Source organism: Dermacentor variabilis, chromosome 3 (assembly GCF_050947875.1).
Source record: "Dermacentor variabilis isolate Ectoservices chromosome 3, ASM5094787v1, whole genome shotgun sequence".
In the NCBI taxonomy this organism is placed as follows: Eukaryota; Metazoa; Arthropoda; class Arachnida; order Ixodida; family Ixodidae; genus Dermacentor; species Dermacentor variabilis.
Window position 1 is genome coordinate 141,597,594 of NC_134570.1, and position 20,665 is coordinate 141,618,258.

General features: G+C 46.6%; 1 protein-coding gene across 1 annotated transcript; it reads left to right on the top strand.

Moving 5' to 3' along the window:
• Positions 1-30: 30 nt before the first annotated feature.
• Positions 31-4,280, top strand: LOC142576341 (X-box-binding protein 1-like). The gene is made up of 4 exons (XM_075686438.1): positions 31-413; positions 1,723-1,819; positions 2,370-2,546; positions 3,770-4,280. The coding sequence occupies exons 1-4, from the start codon at positions 217-219 to the stop codon at positions 4,136-4,138; spliced, it is 840 nt and encodes a 279-aa protein (XP_075542553.1). The 5' UTR covers positions 31-216; the 3' UTR covers positions 4,139-4,280.
• The last annotated feature ends 16,385 nt before the right edge of the window (positions 4,281-20,665 follow it).

The following is a 20,665-nucleotide window of genomic DNA, read 5'->3' on the forward strand; positions in this document are numbered from 1 at the left end:
GCCCGTCCAATCCGGCAACGCCACGATCCCTTCGCCGCTTTGCTGGCAGTCCGGTTCTCGTCGAAGCAGCGGAATGGTGTCGTAGGGCGTTCACGACTTTTGGCGTAGTTTCGGCTATGCAGCGATCGGCTCTGTTTGTGTCGTACCTACTCGAAGTGATGCCTCTCTGACGTGTTCGACGTGCTTGCGTCCCACAACCTCGTACCCCGCATCAACATGGGTGTTCCCAAGAGAATCGTGATCACGGCAGTTCGCGACCGTTCTTTGGAGAAAGCAGCTACCACAATCATCGCACCTCGAGATTGGCACGTCAAGTCCGAGATGGAAGTCGCGGAGCCCGTCGTCACCGCTGCGCCCGTGAGGAAAAGGCAGCGGCTCGACCACTTGACGCGGGAGGAAAAGATCATGAGAAGGTGAGTGGCGATCTTTCCTTGCCGTGGGAATGGTGATCGCTTGCGACCGCGCCGGGAATGTTCCGCCCCATTACGACAAACATGTTTGCTTCCGGTCCGTTTGAGGGAGCGCTCTTTTCCCAAACGGCGTATGAAACAAGCGCGCTACCAGCGTTCCTTTCGCTTCCATCAGCAGTCTAGTGCGCCCCTTCCATCTCACTTTCGCGAACCTGTTCGCCTATGTTTCCTCGATCGATGTATTTTGATCGGTATAATATGCTGTCCTTATTCCACTTGCGGATTTCTGCGCCGTATCCACAAGACTTCGTCGCGAACAGAGTATGCTTTAAACCGCCTACTAATCGCTTGCTGTGTCGGCGCCTACCTCGGCGTCGCCACGTCGACGGGATATGGAGAGAGCCGCGTTGGCAGGGGTCGTGGCTTGATCTGTGACGTCAAGCGGCGTTTGTTATGTGACCACCGTAACCATGGCGACAGCGCCGACGGCTGTTGCATCAGCCAGTGTGTCGGCGCTTCCGCCGCTACTGCCGGATTGTGTTCCGCGAAAAGGCTGCGTGATTTGTCTCTGACGCGAAGGCTTGCGGGTATAGTGCACTAGAAGCATTCTGGTCCACTGTAGTTGCGGGCTACCTGACATTCGCGAGATGGCGAAACCGCTGTGCCTCGGGTCTTTGACTTTCGTATTAAGATTAGCTACGCGGCACGAATAAATGGACACCGTTGCATCAAGTTCATCGCCTGAATAAAATCAACACAGCTGACTCCCAGGGGAATTTTTCATAGTAGCTTGCCATCAGTAGTTCACCTGTATATTGATGGTTTAACATCGCAGACATCCGAGAATACGAGTAGCCCGCCGTAGGTCCTTAATTCTTCTAAGCACGACGTCGCGGGATCGAATCTCGTCCACGGCAGCCGCATTTCGATGGGGGCGAGAACAGCGTGTGCTTAGGTTTCGGTGCACGTTAAAGAACCTCAGGCGTGCCGCATAATCAGATCGTGGTGTTGGCACGTGAAGTCCCTCATTCTTTTTTGCATTACGAATATCCGATGTGTGCGGTTCGAAGAGCGTTGGGAGATGTTGCATTCAGTGCCATCCCTTAATGTCATAATTATTTAACGCAGCTAATCGCGTATCTTAAACACCGCGCAGCAGTGTGAACACTCTCTTGGCTAGTCTGTTCGTAACAGCATTTTGGACATTATGCACACGCGAAATTTCACCCCGACTTCTCGTTTCCTTTTTTGTTATGGTGGATATCGGAAGGGATGCTTGAGTGCTCAACGATGCAAATTTGGCCGCCCCCAGGAAACTCAAGAACCGTGTGGCAGCGCAGAGTGCACGCGACCGAAAAAAAGCAAGGATGGATGAACTCGAGGACCAGGTCACTCAACTGCAGGCAGACGTAAGTGGATTTTCTTTTTCTTCTCTTCAGCGCGCATTCCACATCAGTAAATTTGCACTTACTGTCACCTTTTAGGGATTGTAAGTGCTCACATGACCCTGTGTGAATTACGTTGAGCTTAGTGAAGGTGAGCAGGCCGACGGTTAAGATGTGTGCATTTGGTTTTGTGCTTGTGCTGCAGCACTACAACGGTTTTCCAGTTCATCTGCATGTCGAAGTTTGTGCAGCTGGGTTACTGTCTGATTACGTGGTTCGTAAATGTTGAGCAACCAATCCTTCAATTCACTTGGAAAGGGTTTCTTGCCATGGACAGCAAATAGCAGCACCACTTTGTATTTCACGTGCCACTATTCATTATGCTGTTGTAATAGGCCTACATTTAGAATCTGTGTACAGCTACATAATGCACCAAATTTTCACTGCATTAAGCTTTACAAAGGTCATAGTGAAATTAATACTTATTGCACCACTTGATATTGAGGGTGCCAGTTCATATTTGGTAATAATTACCCTTGTAGAAACTGATGTTCCTTTTTTTTTTTTTCATCAGAGGATAGCCCTGATGGAGGAGAACCGCCTCCTGCGTCAAAGGCTGGAAGAATGCCAGAGGGAGAACAAGCGACTTGTTGAAAGGCTCGAGGCAAAGCCTACCAACCAACTTCCTGCACCCATTTCCACATCCACCACCACCACTTCATCTGAAGCTCCACCAGTTATCAAAGTCGAGGTGAGTAGACAGATAGGCCTGGTACTGTAGTGTTGTTGGAGTGTGACCTCTTAGATATGGTGTGGTTGTCTGTATGCTGTGGCATTATCGTTTATGCTTTTTAGCTACATTGTGCATTAGTTGTGGTTGCTAGAGCTGTGCAAGGGACGTGGCTTTCTCACAGCAGGTAGATGCAGTTTTGCTGCCTGTCATTACAGTACACCTGCTAATTAAGTAATAGCTTGCTCACATTCAGTACAAGATAGTGCAGGTTGTATCGTTGTAGTCATTGCCTGCTATGGCACAACGAAACGCCATAGAGATGGAATGAAATGATGCCACAGCTTAGAAGTCTACTCATTTTTAGGCGAGTTGGTAACAGTTACTGTTTTTACGGAATTGCCAAGATACAAAATCCAGTTGACTTCGAGCTTGTTGTTTCTGTTCATTGAAATAGTGCCGTAACAGTGAGCCCTTCGGCTTCCTAATAAAATTGAATCGTGCAGACAGGTTGAGTAAGGTGAACTTTGGGTGACAGTTTTAAGTGCTGTTTTGAAAGGCAACTAAAAACACGTAAATCTCACCTAGAGTAGTAGGTTGCACTTCTGCTGTAGCAATTCTCAGCCTCGCAAAGCAGGCTCTAACCTGGAAAACATTGGACTATACTTTCACAAAGGGGATGTAATTATGGGAAAATATTGTGAAGTTTGCAGCATCACACTAACGCCTGTCATTAGTGTTTTCACTTGGACGTAACACTTTTTCTGTTTAATCATGTAGTGATGTGAAAGAACCTACCAGTCCAAATTGCCAAAATATTTCTTTAGAGTCTCTTCAAGTCTACACTAGAGTTGTCATTGTCGTTTCCTAAAAGTGGCAATGAGCTTCGACAAATTCCTGCTTCGTCATAAGATAGTGTGGTCAGCACATCAGAGCTTCCTTTCTTGAGTTTATGTGGCCTGGCATGCTTTTCTGAGCTGGCTCTCCAAGCTGCCCAATCTTAATTATGTTAGGGACAGGAGGAAGCAGTTCAATCTTCAGCTGCCTTTCATATCAGAGTTATATCATATATTCTTTATATTGGCAGGGACTGTGGTAGCTGCATTGAAGCAATGCTAGTAACTCATTAAGAACTTGTATAGCGGCATGATCGGCTATGTTGTGTGCAGTTTCTTTTAACCTGCTTGGTGTTGCCTAATTTTGCTCTTTTGTTCTTTCCTTCCAACCTGTTGTGGTCAATGCAGCCGTGTTCATCACCAGAGACCAGAGCAAGCAGCGGTTCCATTGAGTATGCATCGCTCATCAGTGGACCTCTGCAGCAGGACCAGGTTCCGCTGCGGGCTCTTGCTCTCTGGATGATGCAATTCGGCTTCTGGCAGCTGATGACGAGTGCGATGACCTCTTCGCCCTGCTCCAAGAGTGCAGCCAGAACCTGCTCGAAGGAGGCATGCCCCTCTCAGAGGACGTCCCTTCTCTGCCTGTTCCTGCTGCTGCTGCTCCAACGGCGGCAGCAACAACAACAAAGCCCAGGCAATCGCCTGGTCGAAAACGGAGCGCCTCCTCACGTATGGTGGGGGCCTCACCAGAAGAGCTGGACTCCATCAAAGAACTGATCCACTTCGACCATGTCTACTACAAACAGGAAGATGGCAGTAGCGCAGGCACAGCTGATGTTGCCGTGGAAGATGCCTCAACAACTGTAGTAGCAGTGACAGCGTTGGCTGCCCCTTCTCGCACCCCAGTCTCGGTGATGGCCCCAGTGTCCCCCGCGTCAGTCATTGAGGTTGAGGACACCGTGGTTGTCATCGACGATTGCCCTTCCCCGGTTCCTGGAAGCCCCAATTCGGTCCCCCTCAATCTGGATTTCGCTTGTGACGAGAGCAGTGACGCGCAGGGACCTGGACTTCCACAAGAGGCTTTGTCATTGTCGCCACAGATGTTCAAGAGCATGGCTGCCAGTCCATCGGCACACAGCACAGAGACCGGCTACGAGTCTGCAGTGTCTCCACTGAGCGACTGCAGCTTCCGGGAGGACAGCCTTTTTGACGACTCTCCGCCTTGGGAGGACCCCCTGTCGGAACTGTTCCCGGCACTGGTGTGAAGTAAAAATAAGAGGACTATAGTGAAAAAGACTGCACGTGTGTGGGAAATGGGATGGAGAAAGTGGACAGTGTCCTTTTATCTTTTTCTGTCACTATCAGCATGCACCCCCTAATTTATGGACTTTCAGCAGAAAGCAAAAAGCTGTACATAGTGTAATATATGCATACAAAGTTTTCTGTTGCTGGCAGTAGTGCTGTTGCTGCTGCTACTATTTTGTTGGCGCTCTTGTATGATAATTAAAGCTGGCTTGCGTATACCTGTTTGTAAATAGTGGTTGTGTTTGTTCTTTTTTGGCTCAGTATGCTTGATTTTTAGACTATAGTCGACAGGAGTTGAGGCATTTCGGGACCTTAATCATTGAATATAAAAGCATTGCTAGCGAAGTTGGGTTTTATAACTTTCGGGGATTTTCAAAAGCACTGCTGGAGTTAATCCTAAAACATATTGTAAAAATTTTGCTACAAAATTCAGATCCTTCGGTATATTAGGCTGCTCTGTATTTGGAGTTCCAGCTACAAGCATTTGTACCTTTCAGCCTGCTCCAGAAACTGTTTCAGCACTCCCACTTTGCTTTTAAGCAATGCAGGCTGGTGCAGATGTGGCAGTATGAAGCAATTGAAGCAACCTCTGCACATTCACTGGCTGGCAGAAGCAATTGCCCTGCAGTCATTTTGGCTGGACAACAAAATTTATTGGTTTAAGACGGCAAGCTGGGCGAGTTGGTGATTGAACATGTTCCTATGGGTGGGCAGCGCAACCCAGACGAAGGACGAGAGGAAGTACACAACACGAGCGCAGACTAACAACTGGTTTATTATTTCAAGCAACGGACTATAATATACAGAAAATGTAAACACGTGTAAAGTGATGTTTAAAAGGGTGTTAGCCTATCTTGCCATTCAAAAAATCAGTTTCTTTATCCTGCAGAGTGATAGAAGCCTGGCTGACGCATGTGCCTGAGCTCACATGCATGAAGTAGGCCTCTACAATCTCGCGGTTAATTTGATGCATATATTTATACAATATTTCCGTTTGTTCAAACATGGGTTTGCATGAGCAAACTCTACAATGTGCGGCCAGATTAGAACCTGTTTCATTCCTGATCGCACCTTGGTGCTCCCTAAGGCGGACGTTAAGGCAGCGTCCCGTCTGCCCAAAGTACATTTTGCCACACGAAAGTGGAATGACGTAGACCACTCCCACCGAGCAGTCATCCCTTATCTACATCATATGGGGCATGGGTTAAAAAAGACAGCCATGAAATATGGTGTTCAAGTAATCTTTTCAGCAAAGAACTCCTTAAACAAGATTTGCAATCTTGTCAATAGACCTAAACAGGCGTCCAAAGCTACATGCCGCGTCAAACGCTCGGGGCAGCTTGTGGCATGCTCGGTGGGAGTTGTCTACGTCATTCCACTTTCATGTGGCAAAATGTACTTTGGGCAGATGGGACGCTGCCTTAACATCCGCCTTAGGGAGCACCAAGGTGCGATCAGGAATGAAACAGGTTCTAATCTGGCCACACATTGTAGAGTTCGCTCATGCAAACCCATGTTTGAACAAACGGAAATATTGTATAAAAATATGCATCAAATTAATCGCGAAATTGTAGAGGCCTACTTCATGCATGTGAACTCGGGCACATGAGTCAGCCAGGCTTCTATCACTCTGCAGGGTAAAGAAACTGATTTTTTGAATGGCAAGATAGGCTAACACCCTTGCAAATGTCACTGTACCCGTGTTTACATTTTCTGTATATTATAGTCCGTTGCTTGAAATAATAAACCAGTTGTTAGTCTGCGCTCATGTTGAGTACTTCCTGGCGTCCTTCGTCCGGGTTGCGCTGCCCACCCATAGAAATTATTTGGTATAGCAGAAAAATGTGCCATGCAATCCTTGTGCACTTGTTTCATTTGAATGTGAAGCTTTATTTGCCTCGTGCCAAGCACTTTGTGGTAGGTAGGTTCTTGTCCCGGATGACATGCTGTGGGCGTAGTTGCCATGCTGCCTTTATTGTCGTTCGATGGTCATTATCATGCCATCGTTGTGCCACACAATCACTTGCCTTACACAGATGCATGTTATCTTGTAGCACACTTCAAATTGAAACAAGGCTAGATAGCCACCTGTTTGCAGAATGCTTCACGTAACATTTACACACTGTGTTGGATCTGCACAATATTTAAAGCACTGCTTTATTTGCCTGTTTTCCTTAATATGCTTGAACAGCTGTCTGACAAACTAAAACTGGGCCGATCATGGAGAACTTATCCAGAAATGGTGACTTGGCCATGTTGGTAGTAGTGCATGATGTGTGTCTCTAGAAATGGTTCTAATGCGGTTTGTAATGTAGGCCGAGTCTAGGGACAATGTAATCTCATGGTACCCACACGCCTTATACCGTTAACTGATGCAGCAAACCATTCCCCACTGACGCCAACAGCAGTATCTTTGCAAATTGACTGCGAAGCTATCTGTCAACTTTTGACCATCTGATTGTTTTGGTCTTTCTTTATTTCTTGTTTAGAGGTGTTCGAAGAACGACATTTCTTAAACTAATTGACTAGAAATATTTGAGAAAGACGACCGCAGTCTATCAAGTTGAATACTGAACATTTCACCACTTCTAACTAAAGTAAAATAAAAGCTCTGCGTGGAGTTCATAAGGTAAAAATAAAAAGTCTTGGTATGAGCGAGGAATACGGCAATTAGGAGCTCTTCTTTTTTATTTACAACCACATGAAGGTAATGAAGAGGGAAAGTACAAGGTGCTGCAACTTATGAATTTAAATGTGGAAAGAATAAGTATAAGTGATAAGGGACGAGACAAACGGGCAACGTTTCGCAGGTGGGAGCCAAGCCCATTTGCGTTACGTACGTAATACGGGCTGCCGTGGTGGCCGTACTCTGGTTACAGTGAACTAGAAGGCTTCTAGTTCACTATACTTTGGTGTAGTGTATTTGTGCTAGATGTAGCCCTCGGACAGCTAGACTCTAGCCACCAGAGCTAGACGGCACCATTCACCGCTATGACGGTGAATGTGGAACACCCAAGTGTAGGTGTCATGTACGTACACTACGTGAACTGAGGAGCAGGCAACTTGTGTACTGTCTTATCGCATGAACTGGGGTGCCTAAGTCGAGTCTCGTTATGCAACAGGTAATTGAGGAAAATAAAGGAAATGGATATATTCTCGATTTTTTAAATGAGTACCAGTGGCGTAGCTATAGGTCGTCTGGCACCTGAGGCCTATAGGTCTTCTGTCCTCCCCCCGCCCTTCAGGTGTAGTCGGGAAGGCCCGGATATCGCAAATTTCCAGGGAAGGCCGGAGGGGGAGGGGTTATATTTCAGCACCAGCACAGCCGCCTTGGATACCACGCATGTCCCCCCCCCCCCCCCCTTTCGCTTTCGTTGCCAGAGATCACGAATATAGCAGGTATACAGGTTGCTTTTTTTCTGCACCAAATAACACGGGGTGCTGCGCTGATAATTTGTGATAAGCGGACTCGTACATCTGCTGTCAGACGCTCGGTAGCCAATACAGGTGTGGTAAGGTGGAAAATATGGCTGTCAAGCAACAAAATAAATTTTAAGGAGGTTTCAATTAGCGATTTTAGAGGCAAGATTGCATTTGCAAAATCAAAGCCCGACAGTCTAATAATGCCCAATAACGACTTCACAAAAATCCTCGCAGGTACTACCGCGGCGTGCAGTATTTGAGCTGTGGGCAGCCCTGAACCCAAACGAACAGTAAATAGCATGTGAGTGACACTGATCTCCCCACCCTATTAGAAAATGCCACCGCTTCCCCACTGCGCAAGCCCCAATGCTATGACACAGAGCTCCTTCCATTCCGATCCATAAAGCACTTCTTTACAAGTTCTCCGGAGCCGTCAAATAAATCGATTGGCCTACAGTTAAATAAATCTTCAAAGAGTGCTGTCGAGGTGGCTTTCCAGTCAGCCTAGGGGATGCAATGAAAGGTACGTTACAGCATGCCACACATGCGATTTTGAATAGCCCCGCACGTACCGAATTCGACATCGAGTTAGTATAACAGCTTGGGCTTGTTGGTTTTTCATCCTGGTGTTAACAGCACCAAACGTAGACGAGACAGGAGACGAGAAGACGACACCACAAGCGCTTACGGTGTCGTCTTCCCGTCTACATTTGGTGCTGTGAACACCAGGATCGAGTTAGAGAAACTTCGGGCAATTCGCCGGCGTGCGGAACGTAGATAAAGGCGCACAAAGTCCATTTATGATTTGAAATTGGCTAGACGCACACAGAAAATACAGCGTCGTAACAAGCTGGTTTCACAACGATGGACGCCTTTCTGCGAGACTCTGGATCCCCGAAAGCCTCTGTGTCTTATAAGGAGAACTGTTCGTGGTCTCCGTGCAACCCCTGGACAGCGCCAGCCATTTAATTTCTTGGCTCTTTACCTACAATGCAAAGAGAGTGAAGGCGCATAATCCTTCCATAGGAGAGTTGCCGGTGAAGCAAGTTCCACGGGAATGCACGCTCACGACCATTCAACATTCTAACGTGATACCCGCATGGAGTGCCCTTTTTCTCTGGAGGAACTAGAGGCTGCACTTGCTTTATGCAGGCGTTCCTCAGCGCCAGGACCAGATGGAATTGCATATGGCGCTCTGTGCAACCTTGGTTAACGAGCTCGAAAAGCACGCCTGTTCCTGCGCAACAACTCGTGGCAGACTGCCACGGATTCCCCAGGAATGGAAGCCAAGTCGTCTGATTCCGCTTCTCAAATCTGGCAAGTCGCCTTTGAACATTATGTCATACCGTCCGATCGCCCTTGCTAGTTGTGTAGGAAAAGTAATGGAAAGGATGGGGGGTTCTAACCCATCCAGAGTGGTACCTAGAGCACTGTGAAATTTATCCAAACACACTGACAGGGTTCAGGCGCGGCTGTTCATTTGTAGACAACGTTGTCGACTTGGTAACGTACGTCGAATTCCAGAAGGCCTGTAAACGCTTGTCTTCCTTGTTTCTAGTCATTAAAGGAGGTTACGATAACGTTGCCCTTGCAGCCATCTTTAAAGCGTTAGAAGCAATAGGACTTGGCGGCAAGATATACCTCTGGGTTCGTAGCTATAGCTACGTTCATGCGTTCATGATTGACAGAGACTTGTCCAGGACTCCTCACGTGAACCACGTGAAAAAGCGACTGATTGCTATTTGTCGTCTGTTCAGGTTCTTTGCAGGAAAGAACTGGAGTGTGTTTTCACAATCCATGTTACAGCTGTTTGTTGGGTTCCTCCGGTAGAGCCTACCTGTTATATCACACACCTACAAAACCAATTTGCTTACGATTCAGTGCATTCAAGCCGAAGCTCTGAGGATATGCCTTGATTTACCACGAATTACATCAACGGCTGAAACCATTGCGATTGCTCAAGATTATTCAATTACGACGCACCTCGCAGTCGAGACAATGCGTGCACATGTCAGGCACAGTGCCCGGGCCCCTTGCCACCACACCGCCGCACTGACCATGGAAAGACCCGGCACGTCATTTAGCACAACTCTCAGCGCATATCGTGCCTCACTTATATCAGGGTACACACCTGTGGCCTGCTTGGTGTCGCCTCCAGGGTGTTTGTGCCATCCTGGATCACACCTCATAATTCCAGGACATCATGAAAAAGTCCGATCTACCACCGTCCGCACTACAGCAATTGAGCCTACTCCTGTTGTGCGAGAGATATAGTAACCATATACACATCTATACTGACGGATCGACTACATCGACCAGTTCTGGTGGTGCTGTGTTTATACCGACGAGAGGAATAACAATGCGGTTCAAGCCGTCACATGTCATGACGTCCATGGCTGCAGAACTTGCGGCTGTGCGTAGAGTGCTTCAATTTATTGACACAGAGAGTCCTGGTACATGGGCCTTGTTTTCCGACTCGAGACGGCTTTACACAGCATGCAATCAGTTCTCCGACGTGGAGCTCACGCACAGCTAACATACAAAATTGTCAAACTTCATCACGACGTCAAATAGAAAGGCCACAAAATTATTTTCCAGTGAATACCTGGCCATTGCGGGACCAGTGGAAATGATGAAGCAAAGCTGCTCGAGAGGCACGCCAAGAACAACACAGCGTACCGATTCCTCTTTCCAGGACACGCTGCAAGGTAGCTTCGTCACCTGGTACGCCAGCTCTCTTTAACAGAGTGGAACACTCAAAATATAAGGCGCACCAGGTTGCATGAACTGGACCCTTCGCTCCAGCTCCGACCTGCACCCGGGCTGCACCGACGTGACGCATCGCTTCTATACCTGTTGTGGTTGGAAGTGGCTTTCACGAAGACGTACACTACTTTGATCGTAATGACCGACAGTGCTGCGTGCGACGTCTGCGTCGGCGACGAGAACATCGTACGTTTATTGTGCCACTGTCATCGATTTCAGTCGGAAAGAGCAACATTATCTATCCTATTGCGACGACTGGACGATCGGCCGTTGTCCGTGCAGGTGCTACTTGAAGACCGCCCCTATCGCTCGTCGACCCACAAAGCTGTGAAGGCACTTGTGTCTTTCTTAAGGGCGCCTGGCCTATCTGAACGCCCTTGACTTGCTCAGGCCCTCCGCGTGCGTGCGCGAGCTCATCCAACACCCGGTGATGTTCTTTGCAAGTCAACTTGCAAAGAACATGTCTTGGTATCAGGTACAATTGCCGGTAAAAAGACATGGCTAGGAGTAGTTTATTTAGGAACAGGTGACAAATGCAGGCAAGAGAACAAGGATCTAGTGAAGTGTCTCAGTGACGATATAAAGCAGTTTGGAGAAGGTGCCGATATTATTCTGCTGGGTGACATGAATGGCCACATCGAGGATCTGGATGGATACACAGATTGTTACGGGAAGTTGATGCTAGACTTCTATGAGCGACACAACCTAGTGTTAGTAAATTGAGAAACTAAGTGTGAGGGACAAATCACGTGGGAATCCTGTAACAGGCAAATGACCATTGACTACTGCTTAATGTCGCAGGGGGAGCAAGCTCGGAATAATGGAAATAGACGAAGAGGGGAAGTACAGCCTCGGAAGTAATCATAAGCGTATTAGTCTACAGCTGGGCGCCCTGCTCAAAAGAGAAATGCAGGGAAGTCAAAAAGAGTACGCACAATTAAATGACGAACAAATAGCGCAAATAGCGGCCGGCATAGAGGCAGCAATAGAGAAACATCCCATGGAAATGTGGGATTATAATCAGCTAGAACTACTCATTTGTACAAAAATAAAAGAAGTAAAAGGAGTAAACCGCTGGAGAGGAAAGAGGAAGCCACGAAGTTGGTTGAATAAGGAAATTAGGGTGGCCATCGAACAACGACGGTTGGCATCACGGGAACACAGAGAAGCAAAGAGGGTGCATTATCCGAAGAGGAAATAGGCCAAAAATGGGAATCTTATCGACAAAAGAAACAAGTGCAGGTTCTCGTCCAGGCTGAAATAAAGCAGTCCTCTGATTGCTGGCTGGCTGAAGTTCGCGATGCAACTAAAGGGGAGTCAAGAAAATTCTGGAACCATATAGGCTGGCTGGGTAAAGCGAATCACAGAAAGCAGGAACAGATTCACGATGCCGAGGGAAAATGTTTAGAGGAGATGATGCTGTGAACTACATTGGTTCAGTTATAGCTGAGTCATTTAGGAAATACGATAGGGTAACCGCCCCAAATGAGGTAGCAACACAGGATAGCACAATAGAAAACAGCTTAGAACTGACCAATCTTAACTGGAAAAAGGCGGAAGCAAATGTTCCAAAATGCGCGTCCGCAGGGATAGACGAAATTCCAATCAAGTTGATTAAGGAACTTTGCCCAAGAAACAGGGAAACGCTGATAAAAGCATTGAAGGCAGTCATAAGAAATAAGCAAATTCCGCACAGCTGGAAACAGAGTAAAATGAATTTGATTTATAAATGGAAAGGCCATAAGACGAACATAAAATCCTTCCGACCAATTACGATAACATTAGTTATATATAGGCTGGCGTTGCAGGCGGTGAAATTAAAAATGCAGTCATGGGTAGAAAGTAATAGAATATTCGGAGAACTTCAGAACGGGTTCAGAAGCGGTAGGCGCTTAGATGATAGCCTGTTCGTGCTTACCCAGTGCATATAAATAGCTAAGGCGGAAAATAGACCTGTATTTAGCCTTCCTGGACATAAGCGGTGCATACGACAACGTGAACAGGAAACTCCTATGTAACATATTTAAAATTGAATGTATCGGTCATGAGGTAATTGATTTCCTACAGGAAATATATCGAGAAAACAATTTTGAAATAACATGGGAAGGAATTAAGAGCCCGACAACTGTCGAGGTACACAAAGGATTAAGGTAAGGTTGTCCTCTATCACCGCTGCTGTTCATGCTTTATACGATAAGTATGGAAAGAAGGCTACAAGGAAGCAATCTAGGATATCATCTGTCGTACAGATTAGGCAGAAATATTGTTTAGCAACGACTACCGGGTTTAATGTAAGCGGACGATATTGTACTGTTAGCAGATAGCCAGGAAAACTTGCAAACTCTGGTTAATTACTGTGGAGACGAAGCAGATTCTAGGTTTCTGTTTTAGTGCAGCTAAGTCCGGTGGGACGTTTTTCAACGTACAAGTGATCAGGAGCTTACAATACAAGGCCATGAAGTACCCCGAGTGGCCGAATACAAATATCTCGGGGTATGGTAAACAAAGATAAGATGTACACGGAAAAGCACGAACAGTCTCTCATAGCAAAAGGGCGAAGAGATGCCGGGATAATGAAACATAGGGCATTGTGGGCGTACAACAGGTATGAAGTACTGAGGGGTATTTGGAAGGGAGTAATGGTGCCAGGGCTTACTTTCGGGAATGCGGTCCTGTGCTTAAGGGTAGAAGTTCAGTCGAGGCTAGAAGTAAATCAGACAGCTGTTGGAAGATTAGCGCTAGGTGCCCACGGGAAAACCACAAACGAAGCAGTACAGGGGAATATGGGCTGGGCATCGTTCGAAGCACGGGAAGCTCAGAGTAAAATCCTATACGAAAAACGCCTGAGGAAATTGGACGATTACAGGTGGGCAGCTAAAGTATTTAAATATCTATACAGAAAGAGCGTTGACTCACAACGGCGGAAAAGAACTAGGAAGCTAACCAGTAATTATGCCAGACATGAGGACGGAGAAAGACAGAGCATTAAACGACAGGTTAAAAACGCGGAAGGTAATAATCGGATAAATTTAATGGAAAAGAAGCACAGTGTTGAACTATATCGATACTGGAAAGAGCAGACCAGGAAGGAAGCCTTTTATGATAACTCAAGAGGCAGTGCCCTACTCTTTGAAGCTAGGTCAGGATGTCTTACAACTCGGAGCTATAAAAAAACATTAACGAAGAAAAAGACACATGTAGTCTGTGTGGTAAATCTGTAGAAACAATAGAATCATCATCATCAGCCTGGTTATGCCCACTGCAGGGCAAAGGCCTCTCCCATACTTCTCCAACTACCCCGGTCATGTGCTAATTGTGGCCATGTTGTCCCTGCAAACTTCTTAATTTCATCCGCCCACCTAACTTTCTGCCGCCCTCTGCTACGCTTTCCTTCCCTTGGAATCCATTCCGTAACTCTTAATGACCATCGGTTATCTTCCCTCCTCGCTACATGTCCTGCCCATGTCCATTTCTTTTTCGTGATTTCAACTAAGATATCATTAACTCGCGTTTGTTCCCTCACCCAATCTGCTCTTTTCTTATCCCTTAACGTAACACCTATCATTCTTCTTTCCATAGCTCGTTGCGTCGTCCTCAATTTGAGTAGAACCCTTTTCGTAAGCCTCCAGGTTTCTGCCCCGTAGGTGAGTACTGATAAGACACAGCTATCATACACTTTTCTCTTGAGGGATAATGGCAACCTGCTGTTCATGATCTGAGAATGCCTGCCAAACGCACCCCATCCCATTCTTATTCTTCTGATTATTTCAGTCTCATGATCCGCAGTCACTACCTGTCCTAAGTAGATGTATTCCCTTACCACTTCCAATGTCTCACTACCTATTGAAAACTGCTGTTCTCTTCCGAGACTGTTAAACATTACCTTAGTTTTCTGAAGATTAATTTTTAGACCCACCCTTCGGCTTTGCCTCTCTAGGTCAGTGAGCATGCATTGCAGTTGGTCCCCTGAGTTACTGAGCAAGGCAATATCATCAGCGAATCGCAAGTTACTAAGGTATTCTCCATTAACTCTTATCCCCAATTCTTCCCAATCCAGGTCTCTGAATACTTCCTGTAAACACGCTGTGAATAGCATCGGAGATATCGTATCTCCCAGCCTGACGCCTTTCTTTATTGGGATTTTGTTGCTTTCTTTATGGAGGACTACGGTGGCTGTGGAGCCGCTATAGATGTCTTTCAGTATTTTTACATACGGCTCGTCTACACCCTGATTCCGCAATGCCTCCATGACTGCTGAGGTTTCGACTGAATCAAACGCTTTCTCGTAATCAATGAAAGCTATATATAAAGGTTGGTTATATTCCACACATTTTTCTATCACCTGATTGATAGTGTGAATATGGTCTATTGTTGAGTAGCCTTTACGGAATCCTGCCTGGTCCTTTGGTTGACGGAAGTCTAAGGTGTTCCTGATTCTATTTGCAATTACCTTAGTAAATACTTTGTAGGCAACGGACAGTAAACTGATCGGTCTATAATTTTTCAGGTCTCTGGCGTCCCCTTTCTTATGGATTAGGATTATGTTAGCGTTTTTCCAAGATTCTGGTACGCTCGAAGTCATGAGGCATTTCGTATACAGGGTGGCCAGTTTCTCTAGAACTATCTGCCCACCATCCTTCAACAAATCTGCTGTTACCTGATCCTCCCCAGCTGCCTTCCCCTTTGCATAGCTCCCAAGGCTTTCTTTACTTCTTCCTGTGTTACCTGTGGGATTTCAAATTCCTCTAGACTATTCTCTCTTTCATTATCATCGTGGGTGCCACTGGCACTGTATAAATCTCTATAGAAGTCCTCAGCCACTTGAACTATCTCATCCATATTAGTAATGATATTGCCTGCTTTGTCGCTTAACGCATACATTTGATTCTTGCCAATTCCTAGTTTCTTCTTCACTGCTTTTAGGCTTCCTCCGTTCCTGAGAGCATGTTCAATTCTATCCATATTATACTTCCTTATGTCAGCTGTCTTACGCTTGTTGATTAACTTCGAAAGTTCTGCCAGTTCTATTCTAGCTGTAGGGTTAGAGGCTTTCATACATTGGCGTTTCTTGATCAGATCTTTCGTCTCCTGCGATAGCTTACTGGTATCCTGTCTAACGGAGTTACCACCGACTTCTATGGCACACTCCTTAATGATGCCCACAAGATTGTCGTTCATTGCTTCAACACTAAGGTCCTCTTCCTGAGTCAAAGCCGAATACCTGTTCTGTAGCTTGATCTGGAATTCCTCTATTTTCCCTGTTACCGCTAACTCATTGATCGGCTTCTTATGTACCAGTTTCTTCCGTTCCCTCCTCAGGTCTAGGCTAATTCGAGTTCTTACGATCCTATGGTCACTGCAGCGCACCTTGCTGAGCACGTCCACATCTTGTATGATGCCTGAGTTAGCGCAGAGTATGAAGTCTATTTCATTTCTAGTCTCGTCGTTCGGGCTCCTCCACGTCCACTTTCGGCTATCTCGCTTGCGGAAGAAGGTATTCATTATCCGCATATTATTCTGTTCCGCAAACTCTACTAATAACTCTCCCCTGCTATTCCTAGTGCCTATGCCATATTCCCCCACTGCCTTGTCTCCAGCCTGCTTCTTGCCTACCTTGGCATTGAAGTCGCCCATCAGTATAGTGTATTTTGTTTTGACTTTACCCATCGCCGATTCCACGTCTTGATAGAATCTTTCGACTTCCTGGTCATGATGACTGGATGTAGGGGCGTAGACCTGTACAACCTTCATTTTGTACCTCTTATTAAGTTTTACCACAAGACCTGCCACCCTCTCGTTAATGCTATAGAATTCCTGTATGTTACCAGCTATGTTCTTATTAATCAGGAATCCGACTCCTAGTTCTCGTCTCTCCGCTAAGCCCCGGTAGCACAGGACGTGCCCGCTTTTTAGCACTGTATATGCTTCTTTTGTCCTCCTAACCTCACTGAGCCCTATTATATCCCATTTACTACCCTCTAATTCCTCCAATAGCACTGCTAGACTCGCCTCACTAGATAACGTTCTAGCGTTAAACGTTGCCAGGTTCATATTCCAATGGCGGCCTGTCCGGAGCCAGGGATTCTTAGCACCCTCTGCAGCGTCGCAGGTCTGACCGCCGCCGTGGTCAGTTGCTTCGCAGCTGCTGGGGACTGAGGGCCGGGGTTTGATTGTCGTGTTCATATAGGAGGTTGTGGCCAAGTACTGCACCAGGGTGGCCAATCCTGCTCTGGTGAGGGAGTGCGTTACCGGTTCTGGTCACCGGGATCAGGCGACACTCCAGGCCTGTTTATGCAATTTTATCAACACGCGGATTTTTTTCTTTTTTTTTCCGGTGGAAAATTGCGCGGCACCGGGATTCGAACCACGGACCTCTTGCACGCGAGGCGGGTGTTCTACCTCTGAGCCACCGCTGCACCTCATAACATAACCTCGAAACAATAGAATACCTCATACTAAAATGGGATGGTATCCATTCCGATGTCGATGCGGGCACAGTCACGTTTCCTGAGGATCTAGGGTTCAGAGATAACAATAGTCATGTAAATAAATATGCGGCGGAAGTTAGCAAAAAGCGATTGGAGGATTGGCGGCTCAAATGCAGAGAGGTGGCATAAGGTTAAAAGTGTAGGAAGACTTATTTAAAGAAACTGGCGAATTTTAATAACTGACAACACAGTTAAACAAAAATAATAAGCTGAGCATGGTGGCAACTGCCATCACCCCGTTTCAAAGGGGGCGCCAGGGGCGCTCCTACCTTTCATCCATCCATAAATCCAACCCCTACACAATAAGGCCTGAGTGCTCGGCGAGTGACGTCACGGAGAAGAGGCCGACGGCGCGCTTGGGGATAGTGGTTGAAAGAAGGGATGGCGGCTTGGTTCACCTAGCAGCAGTATGCTTCCATTGACTACTCTACACTTTTTCTTTAGTCGAAACGGAACTGCGGAATGAGCAGCAGACACCTTACAAAGCATTTATTTAGACGCACAGATAGAAAGCAGCTTTGTAAAGCTTGTGTAGGTATTGATGCCAGCAGCTTTTTATAGCGTCGCGCTTTGTCGTCTTTGTAATGTACATTTTTTGTGCATTATTATTATTATTATTGATATTATTGTTATTTATTATTAAACCACATACTTCATCCCTATTACTTCGAATAAATTGAATCCATAAAAACATTTCCTTCCTTATTTTTGTACTTATGTTTTTTATGGCGCGGCAATAATGAATGTAACGCACTCCATTAGCTTCACAATTGCGTCTGAACAATTTTATTGGGGACTCATGTACTTATCTCAATCTCGATTATGCTTAAACTGATAATTTCGATTTCGACGCACTAATAACCGCAGTGCACTAATTTACAACAACTCAAATAAGTTTAGATATGGGATATAAAACATTCGTGCAGCCATTTACAAGGAAACAGCTGCCTTATTGTGCAGAGTTTCAGATTTTCTATTCCTGGCCTGAGCATTGACATCCAATATTTTGTCATTCATCTTGCAGCAGTAGTTCTTCAATAAAATATTCGTGCTACACCACAAAAGGTGCCTCAACACAAATTCACATTTGTGTCCATCGTCCCAGGCGTCGAACTCTGAGGAATCATCACTGACAAGCAGTTCAAGCGTGAGGTCAGTGACTAAACAACGTTGGTTCGGAAGATTAATAAATTCCTCTTTCGCTGATAGTTGCTTAACAACCACGTAGTTGCGTGCGACAGCGTTGACGGTAAATATAGCTGGATAGAGATGTCCTCCCCTGTCAAGTTGTTTCACGAGGTCGTACCGTCCAAAAAGTCGTACCCTTTTTCTGTCAGTGCGTTCCTGCATTTCGAACAGTTTGGCTTTTTCAATGTAGGGTAGACGGCATAGCCCGTATTTTTCAAAAGTAACGATTTAAAGAAGTTCTGAACATCTTACCCTGGAGTGCGGCGATACAATGAAGTTTGCACGTGGTATCGCCCTAATCCAGGCACTCTGTGCTTCTTCATCTTGCGGAAACTTGAAGACATGATTTTTATGCCCCGATTTGTAATTGCACCGGCAATCGGGCACGCAACACTTATTAGGAATATCTTGGCATGACACTCCACGTTCCGGGGCAATGAAGATTCGCGGTACACACAATCGCAAGCACAGCAGAAGCGTTGAGACTACATGCACTGGTCACGTCTAGAAAAAAAATGTGCGTTCGGAAGCAGGCAACAGCATGGCCGAGCACGCCGGGACTTGTTTAACCCCGAAGCTATTCAAGGAGTGGCAGGGCTTCTGGAACTAATCGAATTGTTGTCGCCGCCGTCGTACCCTCGGTCTTCTCTGAATAGCCGGGGTTAACAATTGTATATGTTCCGCGCTTCATTTTCAACATACGTGCGCCGCTAGTGGCTTCGCAGCGCGCTGCACGGAACTTCTATGTGGGCCTCTTCTGCGTGACCTCCCTCTCCCCTACCTCCTCTATCTGAACTGCCTATTTCCCCTTTCCCGTCCCCCAGAGTAGGGTAGCCAACCAGACGCATTCCTGGTTAACACCCCTGCCTTCTCTCTTTATTTCCTCCTACACCCTTTCCCCTTCCTCCAACGCCGAGTAGCAGGTCAGAACATTGAATCAGGTGACCTCCCAGCTTTTCTATCATAATAAATACCTCTCTCTTTTTCCTTCTTCTTCTCCTGCTATTGGCAAATGCGATTATACGAGTAGCGGCACCACCACAAAGTTGGAAACGGAATAGAGCACACTTTGCGTCGATTCCTGGCGTCACCATGCAAGAAATGAAAAGGCCGCAATGAAGCCCGTGCCAGCGAAAGCTTGCGCTACTGTTGATCTGCACTCGCAATGGAAAGTATAGAGAGATCGACGTAACTGGCGCACTTTTTCATATTTGTTTCGGCACTGCCGTAGTGGGCTGCCCGCAGTGCCAAAGTACTGCAGTCCGTTCGCGCCGGTCGACGGGCACACCTGTTAACTTTGCACCATCGCTCTTGAGGCACGCTTCGCCGTAAACGCGAGCGCCGGGCGCGCTCGTTCAGCGCCCACAGGAGGACTCTTCTATTGCTGCTGTTTTTGTTCTTCTTCACAGCGCGGACTATGAGCCACATCGGCCGGCTGTATGTTCAGCCACGCCTGCTCCAAGCATGAGCGCACCACACAAGCGGGCACATGAAACGTTAGCGACTACTTAACGAATAAAATTGTTTAGGCCGCACATTCGCGCAATTGTTATGTAGGATGTTGGTAAACTGTAGCCGACAATTCTGCGGCACTATGCACATGTAGTATACATCGGGTACATGAGCTCGGGCTGCTGGTTACCGGAGCATTCTTTACCATTTACGCCCAGTCAAGCCGGCGGAAAGAGGCGGGTCTTCAGACATATATGACACCTCCCCCCTCAAATGGCACCTGGAACCTCCCACCCCGTTACTACGTCACTGATGAGTACGTATTTCCATGCCTACCCAACAAAAAGAAAAATTCACGAGCCATTACACTCTTTGAAGGTTGATGACCAGCGAAGATGTTTAGTGCACGACACAGAGGTAAACAAGAATACTGACAAAGGTACGAACATATTTATTGTTCTAATCTGTGGTCGTCGTGGCGATATAGGTACGCACACACATTCGCGTATCACCTCTGTTATTAAATGTGTACGTTACATAAGACAATGGCTCATACCGCCTATGGCTCATACCCCGTAAACGCAGACCCCCCCCCCTCCCCATTACGACGACAAAAGACAAATTCTACCAACAATCTTTCTCACATCTACAGCGACTCCATATCCGCTATCAGAGCTTCCAA

Excerpts from the sequence above, each read along its gene's own strand:
- LOC142576341 (XM_075686438.1), top strand. The coding sequence starts at position 217 with ATGGGTGTTCCCAAGAGAATCGTGATCACGGCAGTTCGCGACCGTTCT. Across the intron at positions 414-1,722 it reads GAGGAAAAGATCATGAGAAG|GAAACTCAAGAACCGTGTGG; the intron begins GTGAGTGGCGAT and ends GGCCGCCCCCAG. Across the intron at positions 2,547-3,769 it reads CACCAGTTATCAAAGTCGAG|CCGTGTTCATCACCAGAGAC; the intron begins GTGAGTAGACAG and ends TGGTCAATGCAG.